The 19,541-nt window shown below is 56.7% G+C and overlaps 2 protein-coding genes across 3 annotated transcripts in view; one reads left to right on the top strand and one right to left on the bottom strand.

The window, feature by feature from the left end:
• Positions 1 to 19,541, bottom strand: part of LOC101944659 (digestive cysteine proteinase 2-like) — a 57,939-nt gene that overhangs the window by 27,825 nt on the left and 10,573 nt on the right. The gene's annotated exons all lie outside the window — the stretch shown is intronic.
• LOC101944392 (digestive cysteine proteinase 2-like) lies at positions 4,552 to 18,791 on the top strand. Its single transcript, XM_065577040.1, has 11 exons — positions 4,552 to 4,760; positions 6,006 to 6,062; positions 7,529 to 7,621; positions 8,400 to 8,572; positions 9,012 to 9,252; positions 12,161 to 12,362; positions 13,163 to 13,356; positions 15,179 to 15,270; positions 15,832 to 15,993; positions 17,006 to 17,195; positions 18,082 to 18,791. The coding sequence occupies exons 1-11, from the start codon at positions 4,709 to 4,711 to the stop codon at positions 18,267 to 18,269; spliced, it is 1,644 nt and encodes a 547-aa protein (XP_065433112.1). The 5' UTR covers positions 4,552 to 4,708; the 3' UTR covers positions 18,270 to 18,791.

Here is a 19,541-nt window from a genome sequence, read left to right as displayed (position 1 = left end):
CGCGCCATGGTCCTGCCAGGATGGGAATATTCACAGTTTGGTGTCCCCAGCCTGGTCCGAGGTTTGCTCTGGGTTCCATGTGTCATTTCAGTCATACTAGGAGGCAGGATGTGGGTACCTGGGCCCTACGGAGCAGGTGAAGAGAGGTCCTGGTTCCTGTCCAGTGAGGGGACTCCCACGTGGATGGGCTGTGCCAGTGAGGGGACTCCCACGTGGATGGGCTGTGCCAGTGAGGGGACTCCCACGTGGATGGGCTGTGAAGACAGGAGGAATCTGGAGTCCTGCCGGGGCCCAGGGGAGCAGCAATCTCAGGAACCCGAAGCCTGGCTGCCAAGGCTGGAGCAGGCCCCTGGATGCTGAGTGCCTCCCAGCCTGTTGGTTTGCCTGGCCTGGGGAATGAGGTCTCATGGGAAACTAAGGGGAGCAGCTAATGTTACTTAGAGACCCTGGGGAAGAGCTGGGAATGCCCAGAGGGACTCAGACGCCACGTGTGGGGCTGGGGGAAACATTGGAGCAGGGCTTTAAAGTCCCATCAATCTGATTACCCTCTTGCCTGTTTCTTTACAATATGACTCGGAAGGGTCAGATGCTTTGCTCCCGGCACTTCCTCAGCAGAGGCAAAGGGTTCAAGAGACTGCCAGTAGCCAGGAACCTGACAAAACCACCTAGAAGTTCTGACCCACGAGTGCTTCCCTGCTCTAACCACCGGACCCCCTTTCTCTCTTAGCGAACAGGGCAAAAATGGGGGGCGCACTGCCCCCTTCTGGAGAGGATGAACCCTGCAGAGAGAGAGAGAATGTGTATGGGTAGCCTTCTCTAAGGTGATTCAAGTGTCCTGCATTGAACCGACCATGCTGGAAAGGAGCTGGTCCATCCAGAAAAGGGGCCTGCTGGGAATGTCTCTGCCCAGTCCTGACAGTAGACACCTGTAAGGGAAACAAATCATTCTGGATCGTATGCCACCCGGCCCTGTCTGGTGGAATCGTCCCACGGGCTGGGCCGCTGAGCAAATTGCTGTCCGGAGCCACCACGGAGGGGCAGATCCAGTGCCCGGAGAATTGCACCCCGGGGAATTAGGAGCCAGAGTGTCATGTTCCAGTGTGACTTAGGAGCCTACCTCTGCTTGACCCTCAGTGGGACTCCGGGCTCCTGGGTGACTTTTGAAAACTAGACTTAGGCTCGAGAGTTAGCCCGGACTCTGCTCCCGGGGTTGCCCCATCCCCCATTCCATCCTCACCGAAGAGCCTCTCACCCAGGTTGGGGGGGCTTTCAGCCCAGGCCGGCAGAGACAGCTGAGGGCGGAGCTCTGGTAACCCACCTGCTTCACTAGTGCTAACCTCCAGGGATCAAAAATCATGACGTTGGCCCAAACGAGCATGAGATTTTTAAAGATGATATTGTGGGGGGGGTTTGGTGGTTTCAATTTTCCCTGAGGACAATTAGTGTCGCTAAACTTACCGGGGAAGGGAATTTCGGCCTCCGCTGCAGGAGCTCTCAGCCCCACATCTGCCCAACAATTAATCCTGTCCTCAACCTCTACCTCAATCTATCCCCCAGTCCCCCATCTGTTCAGCCCATTCCCCTCCCCCAGACCGGCCCAGGCCCTCCCTCAGCCCAGCCATCCCCTCATTTCAGCCCCCATTGCCCCCTCCCCGAGTTCAACTACCCCCTCCCTCCCTCCCTCACTTCAGCTCCTCTCACTCCCCCCTCAGTCCGAAATGGATTCCTCTGCTCTGGGGAAATCTTTGGGCAGCAAAACTTTTCAAACTAGACTGAATAATGTGCTAGAAAATAAACTTTAAGGAAGAGGCCTGGGCCAGAGGGTTGCCTGGGGACCTAAAAGGTCTTTTCTTTCTCTGTCTTCTAGGAGCTGGAGCTGTGAGTGGAAAAAAACGATCCGGAATGAATTTTGCTGAGGCTTATTAACGCACCATGTGGAAGAAGACTCCAACCTCTGGCCTATATTCCCGTTGAGCATCCGACACTGGGCTCTGGCAATTGTGTTGTGACTACAGAATCCCCCGCTGGCCGCTGCAGTAGTGAGAACCCGTGCCAGTTGCACAGATAGGGGCTGCCTTTTAGCGAGGGCCGGCGTCACCTTCGGCCCCGTTCTCCCCTGCATCCGTCTGTTGCCTTGCGAGCTCCACGCACGCACCACTGCCGGGGGCAGCTCCTTCTCTTCCTCTGCCCTTGACTTTGCACAGCCCTGCAGAACGGCTCCTGGTGAGACACCGCTAGCGGAGGACTTCGCCGGAAATGCTCTGAGGGTTTATTGCTATGAGGCTCAGCAGATATTTCAGCCCTTCCAATTAATGAACGGAAGAGCCTGATTCTGCCTCCTCCATCGGCGCCTCCGTCCTCTTGAGCAGCCCTGACAAACCCCTTCTTGGGAAATGGCCTGCGTGTGCTAATGCAATGAGTCCCTGCAGCTTCCTGGCTGCCAGAGCCAAGGTGACCTGGACTCAGATCCCGTGTCTAGCCGGTGGCTGGTGTGAGAGGCTTCATGGCATCAAATCAGTTACTGGAGAATCTGGGGGTCTATTCCCCCTCTCGGCTTGTTGTCTCCTGCCTTAAACTTAGACCCTAAGCTCTTTGGGAAATGAACTCTCTTTATGGGTGTGTACAGCTCCTAGCACAACGGGGCCGGGTTGATGCCCAGATGCTCCCACAATACAAATATATCAGTGTTAATTCCTGCGGATGCTCTTAAAATCAACAGCTCAAATTTCTGCTTGTTATAAAGCCCGAGTAACTCCATGGACCTCAGCGAAATCACACCAGCTTTACACCTGGGAAACAGAGCAGAACTTGGCCTGAATGACTTATGAGCATAAGCATGAGCCGGGGGGATCTGGTAGAAAGAGCAGAGTTCTTATCTTCTTTGTTTGGGGTTCCGAGGGACATACTGACTCAGCTGGCAGAGGACGTGTTTGCCGGTGGCCTTGGGATGGAAACCAACTGTAGCAAGTGGAGGGAGCGAAGGCTACCTGAGAATTAGTTACTAAGCATTTTCCTTTTCCTGCATTCTTTATTAGAATTAGACCAGCTGTTGCCACGGACTGAAAGCTCAGGGATGAGTCAGACACAAAGCGTTCAGCATCTCTCCAAGATCGGGGTTCATGGGGCGTGGGGATCAACCTGGATGCTTCTACAGAGATTCTTAGCATCCTACGTTGGACCCCACATACAGCACCGAGCCAAATTGCCAAAGGGAGCCACCAATTTTGGGTGCCCCCAAGTTGACTTCAGATGCCCAGCATCTCAGAAAACCTATGGTGTCTCAAGTTGCCACCCTCACCCCAACTGATATCCCCAAAAATGTCTGCTCTTAATGCTTAGAGAAATGGGTAAGGCCAGGCTGCAGAAAGACAAATCGCGTTCTCCTCGACTGCTGGTTCCAACAGCAGATGGAAACAAATTGTGTGGAAGAGAGAAATGAGGTGGGGGTCTTGAAGGAGCAATAGCCTGGGGTGACACCACAATCTATTTGTCTCTGACGCTGTGACGAAGTGGGAATATTCTTAATGTTTTCTCTGAATACTGTGTGGGTGCCTCAGTTTCCCCTATGCAGTTCTTAAGAATCTAGGTGGTGGGATAAGGGGATGTGATTGTCGCAGAGTCCTAGAGGGCCAGTGTAATGCTGTCTGCACAGAGAATGGCCGACGCCCTGTCTCCTGGCAACTGGTGGCCTGGGCCCCTCCCCTCCAAAGGTGCCAACTGAAGGTGTTGGAGACCAAAGAGATCAGGTGACCTCCTGGCCCGGGAAAGAGACAAAGGCAGAGGAAGGACTGGAGAGTTTCAGTTTGGAGCTGGCTGGGGAAATGGAGGGGGGGGACAGACAGGACTCTGGCCTCCCTGGCCCCAAGATGGACCTGACTAAGGGGTCCTGTTCTCTGTATCTACAAGCTCTGTTTTGGACCGTGTTCCTGTCGTCTAATAAACCTCCTGTTTCACTGGCTGGCTGAGAGTCACGTCTGAGTGCGGAATTGGGGTGCAGGGCCCACACTGGCTTCCCCAGGACCCCGCCTGTGCAGACTCGCTGGGGGAAGCGCACGGTGTGAGAAGGGGATGCTGACTGCTCCGAGGTCAGACCCAGGAAGGCCGAAGCTGTGTGAGCTTCTTGCCCTGGAGACAGTCTGCTCCGAGAGAGGAGGCTCCCCCAGAGTCCTGACTGGCTTCGTAGGGAGTAGTTCCAGAGCATCGCCCCGGTGACTCCGTGACAGACGCCCATCACTGTGGTACCGAAACACCGGGCAAGTGAGATCTGCACGGTGAGATCCAGAACGGGCGTCGCAGCGTGCAGAGACTCAAGCACGGCCAACTTCTAGAGCCTGTTCATCCCCGCGAATGGACGTTTCCAAGGCCTTCGAGTCGCCAATCCCCACACACACCACTCCCCAGCCCAGGGACGGCTTCTTTCGGCCTTGATCTGTCCTACAATGATTGTCTTTCCATGGGCACGTGCTGAGCGGCTGCTTCAAACCCTGGAACTGCAGCAACCAATAGGCTGGGTGCAAAGAAATGACCAGGCCCTGCCCCTTCTCTATTCTTGAATTCAGTAGCATTTCTTTAACCCACGCACGGGGCAGGGCCGACGTTCCCCATTGGTTGACAGAGGGCCGGTGATTTACATCCAGCCTCTTTTTTAGGGGGCTTCTGGGAGGTTTGGCTTGCAAAGCGGGAGCGCCTGGCTGCATGTGCTGCACCCATGGCGAGCCTCAGGTGGATGCCGATTCTTCTGTTGTGGAGCTGTTACTCGGGTGAGTTTATTTCCCTGCTAATCCTGCCCCCCCCCCCCCCCCCCGCTTATATTGGAGGCTACTGAAAATGCACCTTTGCTGCCCTGCGGTGAGTGCGGTACTGGGCTATCGAGCCTGACCCCAGGGTGCTTGGTCCAAGAATCCGGGGAGGTGGTGAACGTTGCATGGTTCACGGTGCTTGCTGTCCTTTCCGTGACTCCAGAGGCCAGGCCCCGACTGAGGGAGGCAGCGTGGCGGCTGCATCCTACTGTTAGTCTGGCAGCTAGTGGCTGAGAGTCCCACGGGGGCTGTCTGCCTCCAGCAGCCTCCATGCCCACCAAGTTCTGTCTCTTCTCTGCCCCGAGGGCCAGGGCCTGCCCTGGAGCCAGTGGCACTTGGGGTGTGGTGGGAGTTTTCCCCAGCCGAAAGTGGGGGGAGCGCGGGAGGGAGCAGGGGGGTAGGAACTGGAACTCCAGGGAGTCTCTGGGGCCTCCCTCGTTCTGGCCTGGGCAGGGATATTGCTGTTCACGGTAGGTACATTGCTTGCTGGGACAGTGAGTGCTGGCATGAAGCAGCCTCTACCCACTAAGGGTAGCCAAGGACTGGGCCCACACCCAAGACACTCACTGGACTCTCTGGGAGTTGCGGGCGCGTGAGATCAGCGGGACCGGTCCCATTGGGCCCTCGGACTTGGTCTGGGGAAGTGGGACCAGCAGGCATGTGAATTAGGCATGGTGTGTAAAGTAGTTACGGTAATTCTGGGGTATAGCCCCTGCGCTGCTCTGGGGGGAGGGAGTTGGGGGGAGGGAGTGCCCCTACAGCACTCTAGCACCCTGGCCAGGCCATGCTCATCTTCTCTTCCCTTGTCTGCATGCATAGGTGCTGGAACTGGCTTGAAGTAGTCATAACAACCCAAATCCCTGGCTTCTGCCTTCAGCACTCCCACTATAAAACTTGTTCCAGCCTGCGTGTGAGCCCCAGGCATCTGGGCATCGGTTCAGGGGGTCACATCCCCAGCTTGAGATTCTCAGGGGGTCAAGAGCTTGTTAACGGGTCACCCCAGGTGATGAGCCGGCGGAGTTTCCTTCCCACTCAGCTGTCCAACTCCCTGCCAGCTGGACTGCTCTTTGCACCAGGCTGGGATAGACACTGCACGGCCCCCGCAAAGCTGTGAAGGCTTCGCGTCCTTTCAGCTTCCCTGGGCTGGTCTTGGTGGGGAATGAAGTGGCTGCCAGTGCGGGGAATAAGAGGACCCTTCTCTTCCAGGAGCCGAGGGCAACCTGCAGCTAGTCCCCAAGTTCGGAGATGTCTATCACGTTACAGGTAATGGGCTTAACCCCGTGTGTATTGGGGGCTGTCCCAGGGAGGTGGTGTCTTAAAGATGGGAGTTCTGAGGCTTAATGAGCATTTGCAAAGTGCTTGGAGATCCTGGCTGGAAGGTGCTGTAGAATCTCACAGGGACAGATTTGCACAGGTATTTAATGCAAGTAGGGGGCCTAGTGGGATTTCCAAAAACGCTGCCGTAGATTGGGTACTGGAAATCAATGGGAGCTGGTTAGGTGCTTATCTGCAGCTGTAGGTACCTAAATACCTTTGAAAATGTGGCCCAAAGTACTTTGGCAGGGCAGAAGTGGTGCTCGGCTCCAAGTCAAGTTTAAGCCTGGCGTCTGGGTACAAGGGTTGGGTGGGGAGGGGGTCAGCTCTTCTCTTGAGATGTCAGACACATCTGGCTTGAGAAATCAGTCCCCTCCAGGTCTGGGAGGTGTTCCAGCCACCAAAGCTGCATAGCTAGGTCTCGGCTTCAAATCAGACCGCCCTCTCCCCCAGCCGCACAATGCAAAGGAGTGCAGATGTAGGGCCCTGATCCCCCCCCCCCCCCCGTTAGAATACTGTTGTCCAGGTTTGTTCCCTCTGTATATTTTGAAAGACGGTTGCACCTCCTCTATTGACAGGGGCCCGGCCGCGGTCTGTGTTTGAATGCCACACTCCCGTGTAGGAGTCCAAAGAGTAGGGAGGAAAGTAATTCTGTAGAAGCCGTGATATCACCCTGCACAATCAGAGCTGCAGGCTCCAGTGGACTGCTAACATTATGCACTGCAGCACGGTACTTTGGTGGCACGGGGGGGGGGGGGGGGGGGGGAGGAGCGAGGAGCCTGCCGCTCCCATTTCTCAGTGCACAAGGAAGGAAGTGCACATAGTCTTGTTCAAGCACATCTCGAAACAACCTTAGATCCCCCCGTCCCCACCTCTAGACCCTGGCAAACGAGCTTTGTCGCCTCGGAAGTGGTTTGGATAGGACCCCTATCGAGACGAACTTACAATCTCCTCCTAGCTGGGCAAGTGCCCTGGGCCCCCTGCCGACGAGCTCTCACTAGAAGGGATGTCTCTGGCGACTGAAATTTACCTCAGTGCTGCCCCATTCCCCCCAACCGCCCTCTGTCGTGAATTCGCAGCCCTTAACAATGATTTGCGGTGCAATTGCTGAACCATGAAACCAGGTTAGAGAACACTGGGGCAATCCCATACTCAGCTTTTCTACCCTCCCACTGGCTTCGGGGAGAGTTCGCTTGGGTACAGGGTGAGCCGGGGATCAGGATTAGGGTCCTGCGTTTAAAATCGGCTGGTAGGTTGCTCTTAGCTGCCCCTGCATGGGCCCTGCAGCTGGGGAGTGTGGTCTGACTGTATGGGCGGGGCACACCGTCTCTAAAGCAATTAACTGTAGCTATGACCTGGTCCCTCGGTCTCTATGGGACAGGCTAACCTGGCTCCTGTCACCTCGTGTCCTGCAGGGGTTATCAGCCTGCCCTATGCTGAAATCAAGGAGCCCTTCGAAGCCTGGTACAACCTGACCGGAGGCCAGAGCCGTATCCAGTACTACCACGGTAGGTCACCTGGATACTGTTGGGGTCGCGGTCCACGGAGGCAGCGTCCCTTCCCCCTAATGCACTTTGAATGGATTGCCCACGTCTGGCTGCACGGCCGGGCCCTCTCCTCTGAGTGCATCTAGTGCTGCGGATGGGTCTCTGTCATAGCACGCCTGGAGAAGCAGCACCGGGGCCAAGGCCCCGCAGGCTAAGAATAGATCAGTTGAAGTTCTGTGGTGCAGATAAACTGAGCTTCTAGCGCTTGCTCTGGGGTTGAGCTAGGAGCTTAGGATCTGGCCCCAGGATGGTACCAGAGCTGCGGTCCTGATGCAGGCAGCCCCCCAGTGGAGGCCGGGGGTGTCAGAGAGGGAAATCCAAGCCAGGACGCTCGGGATTAGGCCCACAGCTCTAGTTTATTCCGTGATTCTTTGCTAGAACGCGGTTAATGGCTTCAGGTCACAGCGGCTGCAACTAAACTGGCCACCCTCCCCGTCCAGCAAGCCTGCTTCTCTCCGCTCCTGCCAGCGGCACGCCAGGGCAGCTCCACTGGCGAACCCAGTGAGCACCCCATTTACTCCTACTTAGCAGCTCGGGGGAGTCCCACATCCCACTGCAGTGAGTGCCGGGGCTACCTCTAGCCCTCGGTATGGCCCGTGTCTCCCAACCCCCCGTCGCTCAGCACAGCGGGACGGTCGTCTCTGTTACGTTTCCCCTTGCCCTCGGGGGAGGGCGTGAGCGCCCGCAGCACTGTTGTAGCCCTCTGTGGTAACTGCTTGCCCTGGGTGCGTCCCTGCAGGCCAAGTGATCACGTACCAGCTTGGCTCTCTGGAGCCATTCGGCGCCAGTTTCAAGGTGACCCCAGAAACCACAGAAACCGAGTCGAACGTTCGGAAGTGCTTCCAGGTCAATGGCACGGCCGGGGATCTCATCAGCCCGCAGAGCGTCTTCCCCCGCCTGGACGGCTTCAAGGTGAGCCTGTGTCTCACGGGACCTGCCAAAGACGAGCCCCGGATGCCAGGCATCCTGCTTGGCGAATGGGCTCTCCGTCCCCTTAGCTACCTCGCCCTGCTCCATACCACAGGGCCAATGCCCTGACAAAGCACACGCGCCATGGGGCTCTGCGGCAGCTGAAGGGGGATGGGGACTTCCCCCTTTGTGCACCCCCGGGGAGAATGTCCCCCAAGAGGGGAGGACTGGCCCGCATCTAGACTTCCAGCCCCGAGGCGCGAGCTTGGCCTGACTGCTGCACAGCGAGCCTTCGTCCTGTGGCTCAGAGCGCACACAGCTGCTGGCCAGGACGCCGCGGGCAGCGCTTCGTGTTTGCACCGCGTAGGATCTCTCTTGCTCCGGCAGTTAGCTGTCCCACCTCATTCGGAAACACTGCCCCTAACGCCCGCTGCCTCCCCAGCCCGTGCGGGAGGAGTTCTACAAAGGGCAGCTCTGCACCGTGCTGCAGAACGTGTCCTACTGGGGCCGGAAGAAGAACGTCTACACCCTGTGGGTGGCCAGCTCCGCCAACGGCCCCGTGCCCGTCCACTATGAGATGCGGGGCTTCAACAGCCTGCTGGGCTCCCACTACGACAAGTACGAGATCGACTACAGCGGCTTCACCCGCAGCTACCCAGCCGAGGTCTTCAGCCTCCCACACGGTAAGCGCCCTGCTGCCCTGGTGTGACAATGCGGTTCTGGCGGAACCCAACCGAGAGTGCCAACTCAGGACAAATTGCTCAAACAGGGCAGTTACAGCCCAAGGTTGGGGTTCTTCCACCTCTAAGGCAAACCAAACCAGCCAGACTAGGACGACTTCGGTCTCACCCCCCTGGCTAACCGCAAGTCTCACAAGCAATCTCCTTAGACACTCCAGTTTCCCAGTATCACCACCAGTGCCACTCGTTATGGGGACAAATGGTTATGAAAACCAATACCCCAGTAAAAGAAAAAGGTTCTCCTGATCCCAAAGGACCAAGCCCCAGACCCAGGTCAATATACAAATCAGATCTTGCCCACAAATCACGCTGTTGCCAATCCTTTAGAATCTAAAATCTAAAGGTTTATTCATAAAAGGAAAAAGATAGAGATGAGAGTTAGAATTGGTTAAATGGAATCAATTACATACAGTGATGGCAAAGTTCTTGGTTCAGGCTTGCAGCAGCGATGGAATAAACTGCAGGTTCAAGTCAAGTCTCTGGAATACATCCCCCGCTGGGATGGGTCCTCAGTCCTTTGTTCAGAGCTTCAGTGTAGCGAAGTTCCTCCAGAGGTAAGAAGCAGGCTTGAAGACAAGATGGAGATGAGGCATCAGCCTTATATAGTCTTTTCCAGGTGTAAGAACACCTCTTTGTTCTTACTGTGGAAAATTACAGCAAAATGGAGTCTGGAGTCACATGGGCAAGTTCCTGCATACTTTGCTGAGTCTGAAGGCATATTTGCCTTCTCTCAATGAGGCCATTGTATAGCTGATGGTCCTTAATGGGCCATCAAGCAGGCTAGGCAGAGCTAATCTCAGCTTGTCTGGGATGTCACCCAGAAGCATAGCATAAGTTTGCCATACAGACAGTATAGAGCCAATATTCATAACTTCAACTACAAAACTGATACACCCATAAAGACAGCATAATCATAACCAGTAAACCATAACCTTGTCTTAGACACCCCATTTGACCCCCTTTATACAAGATTTGGGTGCCACTACAGGACCTTGGTTGCAACAATGATCTATATGGTCCCAGTTTATGTCAATAACGTCACACCTGGTCTATAGGGCTTCTGCCACCACACCCAACACGGCAGCAAGGGACCGTAGATCCAGGTGAGACACCGCCCATCCCCTCCATACCCTGCAAGCGCTTCTGGCTACAGCAATACCTGGCCACGCCGCAGGCGAACGGGTTGGTGAATCAAGGGACTTGAAACCAGATCAGTGCCTGTGTAGATGGCGCTGGTGTCCTCACGGAGCACAGTCTGTTGGTGAAGCTGTACAGACTGAACGGAGAGCCCGTGCCATGCAGATCCTGGTTGGCAAACGCTAGATGTGAACGTACTGGCGCTGGCAAACCTTGCACTGGGCAGAGACGTGTCAGCTTTCCATACGGCCCCTCAGCTGGTGTGCAGCAGCGTAGTTCTGCTGAAGTCTGTTTACAACAGTGACAGCCATGTGGTCCTCCAGAGCCAGGCTGGCTAATCCACTAACTGATGCCAGGCTCCATGTGCCTCTACTTTTCTGACGCCCTTCTGCTGAACTGAACTGGAGAGGTCACACTGGCCTGGCCCAGCCTGCTCCCTGGTGTCAGGCCATGGTGTGGGGTAGGTGCTGTTAGCACAGGCAGTGCCGCTGGCTTGCATGGGGGAGGGTTTTGAGAATAAACCAAGCCCTGGGAATTTCTGAGATGATAAAGATGCTCCCTCTAACCAAATCTCCCCCTGCTCGACTGTAGGGTTTGAAAACGTAACTGGACCAAGGTCCTAGAAAAGAGCTCTCCATCCCTTACTTCTGAACCTAGCCTGGGACATGGGGAGGGCCCTCTGCAAGTGCCTAACGCAGTGAAAAACCGGTGCAGGGCCAGATTCTGCTCTGACCCTGGATTTACACTGATGTAACCCTCCCCTCCCCCAACTCAAAGGGAATTACTCCAGATTAACAGCCATGTACCAGCACAATCTGGCCTACTCCCTACCTATAGGCCAACCACAACTTTCTACTGCAGCAAGAAGTGAACTGGTGAAGATGCAGCTTGATTTATGATTGATTGATAGAGAGAGAGAGTCCAGCGGAGGGCAACAGAAATGATTAGGGGGCTGGAGCACATGATTTATGAGGAGAGGCTCAGGGAACTGGGGTTATTTAGTCTGCAGAAGAGAAGAATGAGGGGGGATTTGATAGCTGCTTTCAACTACCTGAAGGGGGGTTCCAAAGAGGATGGAGTTCGGCTGTTCTCAGTGGTGGCAGATGACAGAACAAGGAATAATGGTCTCAAGTTGCAGTGGGGGAGATCTAGGTTGGATATCAGGAAACACTATTTCACTAAGAGGGTGGTGAAGCACTGGAATGGGTTACCTAGGGAGGTGGTGGAATTTCCTTCCTTAGAAGTTTTTAAGGCCCGGCTTGACAAAGCCCTGGCTGGGATGATTTAGTTGGTGTAGAAAGCAACAGAGGGTCCTGTGGCACCTTTAAGACTAACAGAAGTATTGGGAGCATAAGCTTTCGTGGGTAAGAACCTCACTTCTTCAGATGCAAGAAGTGAGGTTCTTACCCACGAAAGCTTATGCTCCCAATACTTCTGTTAGTCTTAAAGGTGCCACAGGACCCTCTGTTGCTTTTTACAGATTCAGACTAACACGGCTACCCCTCTGATACTTAGTTGGTGTAGATCCTGCTTTGAGCAGGAGGTTGGACTAGATACCTCCTGAGGTCTCTTCCAACCCTAATCTTCTATGATTCTATGATCAGATAGTCAGTCCTGCTCTTGATAACCTTTGCCCTGGCAGTCTGCTCCAGGAATAATCTGTGCCTGCCACAAACTTGTCCATGACCGTTGCTTCTGCCTCTATCCTTTCTAGGTCTAAAATGCGAGCACTGGCCTGGCGCAGGGCCGGAGCACCAGATCCTGGCCAATCCAATGCAGGAATTCGTCGGGAGAATTAGAGAAACAGACAGAGTCCATCACCGGCTGTTCCACCACTACAAGGAGAAGTTCAGGAAGACATACAGCACCGAGAAGGAGATGGAACACAGGAAACGCACCTTCATCCACAACATGAGGTACGGGGCTATCTGGGAACGGAAAGGAGGAACGAGAGGGTTTGTTTAAGTATCTCAAGGAATGATCCAAGGGACCAGCAAAAAAAATGGTTGCTTGATAGAGGCGTCTTCTAATAACGATGGAAGAGACTCCTGCCCAGCCTGTGTGGGGCTGTGCTGGGGTAATCTCTTGAGAAGAGAGGATGCCTGGTCAACGTGCCCTCACGTCGTATGCCTGGAACGAACCCAGGACACAGCGTGAGTGTGATTTTTGGTTGCTGTTCTTTGGGTGTGCAGCTCGAGCGTTCAGGACTCTCGGTCCAGACTGAAAATCCGGCCCCAAGCATCTCCAGCTGGGCACCCAAAAAATCCAGGGGTTGGGGCTGGGAAGTTTGGGTGCAAACCCCTGGCCTCTCCCACCACACGTGGGGCAGCCCCAAGCTGAGGGAACTCCCCAGACCGCTAGAAGTGATGCAGGCTGAGTCTCTTGCATGACATTCCCTCCCCAAAGAGCAGCTTAGAGGGTAAGTGCTAAGGGACGACTGCTCTGCATCACGGCCCATGGAACCTGACCCAGATACTGTCCCAGGCCCTTCCCTCTCATTACAGGGCTGAGCTTCTGCGGCCTCCAGCCTAGGTGGGAGGAGGAGGTGGTTTCTTCTGGGATTGCTTCTCCCATGTGCCCTGGCATGGCTAGGCTCCTCCCATGCCGGTTATGATTGTTTGGTTTTTTGGGGTTACTGGCTACAGGGGGGGTGGCCACAAGCCAGTGCTGCCTGCTGCCTGGCTCCCCCGTCTTCACATCATCCATCCCCTCCCAGGTACGTCCACTCCAAGAATCGGGCCAACCTGCCCTACAAGCTGGTGCTGAACCACCTGGCCGACCGCACCCCGGAGGAGATGGCCGTGCTGCGGGGTCGGCTAAAGAGCGGGGCCCCCAACAACGGGCAGCCGTTCCCGTCCGAGGGGTACAAGAGCCTCGTCCTACCGGAGAGCCTGGACTGGAGGCTGTACGGTGAGTGAGACATGCCGGGCTCTGCCTCCCATTCTAACCTGCCAATGGTGCAGCGGGGAGTCTAAGCCCTGCCCAGGGGGCTCTCGTCTGGAGCCGCTACATATGACAGCCTGAGAAGGGAAACAGATCCCAGAGAAAACTAGCTCCGATGCACTGCACACCCCAGGCACTGAGAGTTCCCTATCTCCCCCGACCAGAGCTAGCGTAACCCAGACTAAGGGACCGGGCCGTAGGGTTCCCTACCTCCTCCTGACCAGAGCTAGCGTAACCCAGACTAAGGGACCGGGCCTATGTCCCTCTCTAGCGACCGGGCCGTAGGGTTCCCTACCTCCTCCTGACCAGAGCTAGCGTAACCCAGACTAAGGGACCGGGCCGTAGGGTTCCCTACCTCCTCCTGACCAGAGCTAGCGTAACCCAGACTAAGGAACTGGGCCTATGTCCCTCTCTAGCGACCGGGCCGTAGGGTTCCCTACCTCCTCCTGACCAGAGCTAGCGTAACCCAGACTAAGGGACCGGGCCGTAGGGTTCCCTACCTCCCCCGACCAGAGCTAGCGTAACCCAGACTAAGGGACCGGGCCGTAGGGTTCCCTACCTCCCCCGACCAGAGCTAGCGTAACCCAGACTAAGGGACCGGGCCGTAGGGTTCCCCACCTCCTCCTGACCAGAGCTAGCGTAACCCAGACTAAGGGACCGGGCCGTAGGGTTCCCTACCTCCTCCTGACCAGAGCTAGCGTAACCCAGACTAAGGGACCGGGCCGTAGGGTTCCCTACCTCCCCCGACCAGAGCTAGCGTAACCCAGACTAAGGGACCGGGCCGTAGGGTTCCCTACCTCCCCCGACCAGAGCTAGCGTAACCCAGACTAAGGGACCGGGCCGTAGGGTTCCCCACCTCCTCCTGACCAGAGCTAGCGTAACCCAGACTAAGGGACCGGGCCGTAGGGTTCCCTACCTCCTCCTGACCAGAGCTAGCGTAACCCAGACTAAGGGACTGGGCCTATGTCCCTCTCTAGCGACCGGGCCATAGAGTTCCCCACCTCCTCCTGACCAGAGCTAGCGTAACCCAGACTAAGGGACCGGGCCTATGTCCCTCTCTAGCGACCGGGCCATAGGGTTCCCCACCTCCTCCTGACCAGAGCTAGCGTAACCCAGACTAAGGGACTGGGCCTATGTCCCTCTCTAGCGACCGGGCCATAGGGTTCCCCACCTCCTCCTGACCAGAGCTAGCGTAACCCAGACTAAGGAACTGGGCCTATGTCCCTCTCTAGCGACCGGGCCGTAGGGTTCTCCACCTCCTCCTGACCAGAGCTAGCGTAACCCAGACTAAGGGACCGGGCCGTAGGGTTCCCTATCTTCTCCTGACCAGAGCTAGCGTAACCCAGACTAAGGGACCGGGCCGTAGGGTTCCCTATCTTCTCCTGACCACAGCTAGCGTAACCCAGACTAAGGGACTGGGCCTATGTCCCTCTCTAGTGGCCGGGCCATAGGGTTCCCCACCTCCTCCTGACCAGAGCTAGCGTAACCCAGACTAAGGGACTGGGCCTATGTCCCTCTCTAGTGGCCGGGCCATAGAAGGGGTTTGAGTCTCACACGGCCTCCACTTAATGGAGCATGCCTTTTAGCTCAGGAAGCAGCAGTGGCTGTTTTAAGCTCTGAGGGTCCCAGGTTCAAGCCCCACAAAGGGCTGAAGTGGGGTCCGTTACTCTCTGCGAAAAGGAACTTTTCTGCAAAGTGGCCACTTTCCCATGGAAGAATGTGGGAGATGTTAAACCCCCCAAATTATCTCACTGCAAACCCTCCTGTCCTGTAACCCCTCCCTCCCCAGGCGCGGTGACGCCAGTGAAGGACCAGGCCGTGTGCGGCTCCTGCTGGAGCTTTGCTACCACCGGGGCGATGGAGGGCGCCCTGTTCCTCAAGGTGAGAGCCCTGCTGCCTTGCGTGTCTAGGGAGGGAGCAGTGCAGAGTTTCCGAGGCAGGCTGGGGCATCTGGAGCCCACACCCACTTGTCAGGCTCCTGCCACTAGCTGCACGGCCGAGCTGCCCGGGACTGGGAGTTAAGTTCGGAGCCCTGAAGGGGAACATGGCCTTGCTCCACGCCACGGGGGACCTCTGGCTGGTGATCAAGAGTAGCTATGAGATGTGGAGCATGGTGTGTCTGGTCCTGCTAGACACAACATGCCTGGGAGGCAGAGGCCACCCCTTACTGGGGAGAGGAAGCAATTGTGGGGGGGGGAGGAGATCATCCTTGAATGGGACAGTGGGCAGCCGGGCACACTCCAGTGACCCCCCTGTGCGCAGGCCCAGGGTGGCGGCAGTGCCCAGAGGGAACCTTTGGTGCTTTCGGCTGGAGGAGGGAGACACCTGACCCCCCCTGAGCCGGGGGGAAGCCCCAACCCCCCTCTCCTCTGGGCTTAGTGCATTACCCGGGACTTTGGAGCTCTCGGCTGGGACCCTGACTTTCTCCCGGCTGCCCCCCAGACCGGAGTGCTGACCCCACTGTCCCAGCAAGTCCTGATCGACTGCTCCTGGGGCTTCGGGAACCACGCCTGCGACGGCGGCGAGGAGTGGCAGGCGTACGAGTGGATCAAGAAGCACGGCGGCATCGCCAGCACCGAGTCCTACGGGCCGTACATGGGCCAGGTGAGCGCTGGGCCGGCGGCCGAGGAGAGCACGGAGCCGTTCGGGGGGAGATTCTGGGAGGGCCTTCGGGGTGCTGGGCACCCTCGTGTCTGCTGTCTCCATGGGGGTTGAGGGTGCTTCGTACCCTATCTGGGGCATGCATAGGCCACTTCAGATACTGCCAGGCCTGTCAGAGGCAAGACGGCCTTGTGGTTACAGCAGTGGATGGCGACCTGGGTTCAATCCGGTTCCCTCTGTGAGCACAGGCAGCTCGCCCCCGGGCGGACTGAGCAGGGCCGGATTCCAATGAGGCACAGTAGGCCCGTGCCTAGGGACGCCCTGCCGCTCTAAAACCGTGGGCAACACAAAGGGCCTCTGTAGGCAGGGGGAGGGGGGCTGAAGATGCTGTGCCTAGGGGTGCGTAAGGTGTAAATCCGGCCCTGGTGCTGAACAGCTGCAGCGCCCACTGCCATCCAGTGCAGATGGGGGTGCTGAGCACCCCCGGAAAGCAGAACCGCCGCCCTCCTTCCCTGCCTCAGCTCTGCGGCCGTAAAACAGACTCAGCCCCGCCCTGCGTCCCAGGCTGGCTGAGATGGGACAGCGCCGGGGACAGGAGAGCGGCGAGGCTGGCGCTCCCACCCCGCAGCCCCTCGTGCGGGAGCGGGACTTCTCACACGTGAGCCGCTCCATTGAACTCAAGGAGATGATGGCTGTGCACGAGGGCCTGCACGACCGCTGTCACTAACTCATCCTAACCCTGGCGGTGGCTGGAGGGGGCCTGCGTAGAGCCAAACCCTGACGCAGGATCGGGGAGATTTGGGTTGAGGGTTTCTCCAGCAGGACCAGTGACTCTTCCTCCTTAGCCAGGGGGAGCGTTAACAGACTGGACAGCCCAGCATTGACTGGCTGCACTGGGCCAGCGCCTGCCTTGTCTGCTCTGCCGTGGTATCCAGATGGTGCCATGCAAGAGTCTGGCTGAGGGGCAGGGCTCTGGGTTTGTCACTCAGTTCTTGCACCGGTCTTTCCCCTCCAGAACGGGTACTGCCACTACAACCAGTCTGAGCTCATAGCCAAGGTCGCTGGCTACATCAACGTAGACTCTGGGAACATCACTGCCCTGAAAGCGGCGCTCTACAAGCACGGCCCGGTGGCTGTGAACATTGACGCCTCCCCCAAGACCTTTGCCTTCTATGCCAACGGCGTCTACTACGAACCTGCCTGCGGTGAGTCTGGGGCTCTGCTGGGGGAGGACTTTGCTTGTCTCGAATTGGACAAAGCCAGGTTCCCTGCGGGCAGAAGCAGCCGCATTGATTCCTGCCACAGCTCGATCAGACCCATGGTGCATCTCGTCTAGGGTCGTGTTAATTAATCATAACATCACACAGCCTTGTTCTCGTGATTGTGTTATTTCCCTTGGCCTCCGTGTGTTCCTATGAGCTCCAGATCTAACAGACGTTACTCTGCTGAACTTGAGACTGGAGCCGCCAGAGCCTCGAGGGTGCAATATAACATCACTAAAACTAACTTTAAATAAAAATAAAGGCTACAGTCCCAGCCCCCCAGCTGCTTCAGAGGAAGGTGCAAGAAACTCCTAATAGAACAACCTACCCATGGGGGGAGATTTTACCCTAGCCCCATACAGAGCGTGACTGCCTAATGCCCTAAAGCAGGAGGATTCATAACTCTTATCTTTTATCCTACCTAACCTAACTGTGGATGTTCCTTCTCTATGTCCAGTCCGCTAACTCTTACTAAACTCGAGGCCTCCGTGATATCCTGTGGCAATGAGTTCCGCAGGCTAATTAGGCATTGCTTTAAAAAGTAGGTTTTAAAATGTTGCCTTTTTTAATTCATTGGGCATCCCCTTGTTCCTGGGTGGCATTGACCTTCCCTGCCACTCATTATCTTGCACCCCTTTTTATAGCCCCCTCTTATTCATTCCCCTCTACACTAATTCCTATAAGGCAGTGACACGATGAATATAGGAAGACATCTAGGGTGGTTCCTCTGCACAGGGCATGGCCTGCTGGCCTCCTGCGTGCGGAAACCCACAGCCCAGTCTCTCACCTCCCAGTACAGGGAGACTAAATCTCCTCTCCTTTCTCCTAGGAAACAAGAGCACAGAGCTGGACCACGCGGTGCTGGCCGTGGGCTACGGGGTCCTGCAAGGGGAGAGCTATTGGCTCATCAAAAACTCCTGGTCCACCTACTGGGGTAACGACGGCTACATCCTCATGTCCATGCGAGACAACAACTGCGGGGTGACGACGGCGGCAACGTACCCCGTCCTGGCCTGAGCGCGGACACTGTGTGCAGGGCCTCTTCCCCCAGCCTTGCCCGAGAGACCAGCTAGCCCTGGGGAGAGAGACCCACTTAGCTGCCTCTGGCTGAGTTCCCAGTAGACTCCAGTTACGTGAACCGGTTGGAAGCCTGACAGCAACTCTCTGGCTGGGGCAGGTCACTCCCGGAGTGTTGCTTTAATACCCACCACAACGGGGCTGGTTCCGACAAGGCCCTGTGAGATGCTGGGTGGTCTCCAAGCTGAGGGGCCCCCTGCACCTTGCACCACCTCAGAACAGAAGCGCCGCAAGGCGAGGGCCATGCTGATGTGTCTACGCATCACGCACACCTGCCACTGTCACCGTGCTTATAGCGTGTCAAGCAGTGAGTGGGGGGGTGGGGGGCAGAGGGAGAGCTAGGCACGGCCGCTGCTGAGTGATGAGTATAGAAGCCTGCACAGCGAGGGTCTCTGCTACACTGCACAGCAGAAGGCTGCTGATTGTATGGAGAGCGCCAGGACAATAAACTCTAGGGGAGAAGTTTGCCGTGTCTGTGTGTTTGGGGGTGGGGGGGAGCAGGGTTTGGCTGGGCCTTGCCCTCGCTGCTGCCCGACACTGCCCCAGGGAATGGAGCAGGGCACCCCTCCTGCGGGGGGGCAGTCCCAAGGCAGGACACGTAGCGCCTCTCAAACTCAGCATTCCTACAACCCTGCGGGAGCCTGGCCGTGGGAGGGGCGAGGGGAAAGGCCTGGCAGCGCTGGGCTCCTCAAACCAATGCTACCCTCGCCCCAGGCTCATCCAGCCCGGCTCTTGCTACCAGCCAGACTCACTCCGCGGGGAGGGGTCGCTCTAGTTCAGTGGAGAGTCCGAACCGCTGCACGCTCCAGGCTGGCATGAGGCAGGAGAGCTCCAGTGCCAGCAGCGGAGCTGTCCGGGTTCCCTCCCCACTCTGAACTCTGGGGTACAGATGTGGGGACCTGCATGAAAGACCCCCTAAGCTTATAGTTCACCAGCTTAGGTTAAAAACTTCCCCAAGGCACAAATTCCTTGCCCTGGAATGGAATCGCTGCCACCACCAAGTGAGGTAGACAAAGATTCAGGAAAAGGACCACTTGGAGTTCCTGTTTCCCCAAAATGTCCCCCTAAGTCCCTTCACCCCCTTTCCTGGGGAGGCTGGAGAATAATAAACCAACTAAATAGGTAACCAAGGTGAGCACAGACCAGACCCTTGGGTTTTTAGGACACTAAAAACCCAATCAGATTCTTGAAAACAGAACTTTATAATAAAGA

Source organism: Chrysemys picta, chromosome 23 (assembly GCF_011386835.1).
Source record: "Chrysemys picta bellii isolate R12L10 chromosome 23, ASM1138683v2, whole genome shotgun sequence".
NCBI lineage: Eukaryota > Metazoa > Chordata > Testudines > Emydidae > Chrysemys > Chrysemys picta.
This window is presented reverse-complemented; position numbering and strand designations above follow the sequence as displayed.

Bases quoted from the DNA above. Each gene is read 5' to 3' on its own strand.
- LOC101944392 (XM_065577040.1), top strand. From the start codon at position 4,709: ATGGCGAGCCTCAGGTGGATGCCGATTCTTCTGTTGTGGAGCTGTTAC. The intron at 9,253-12,160 runs GTAAGCGCCCTG...TATCCTTTCTAG, and splicing joins GGTCTTCAGCCTCCCACACG to GTCTAAAATGCGAGCACTGG. The intron at 12,363-13,162 runs GTACGGGGCTAT...ATCCCCTCCCAG, and splicing joins ACCTTCATCCACAACATGAG to GTACGTCCACTCCAAGAATC.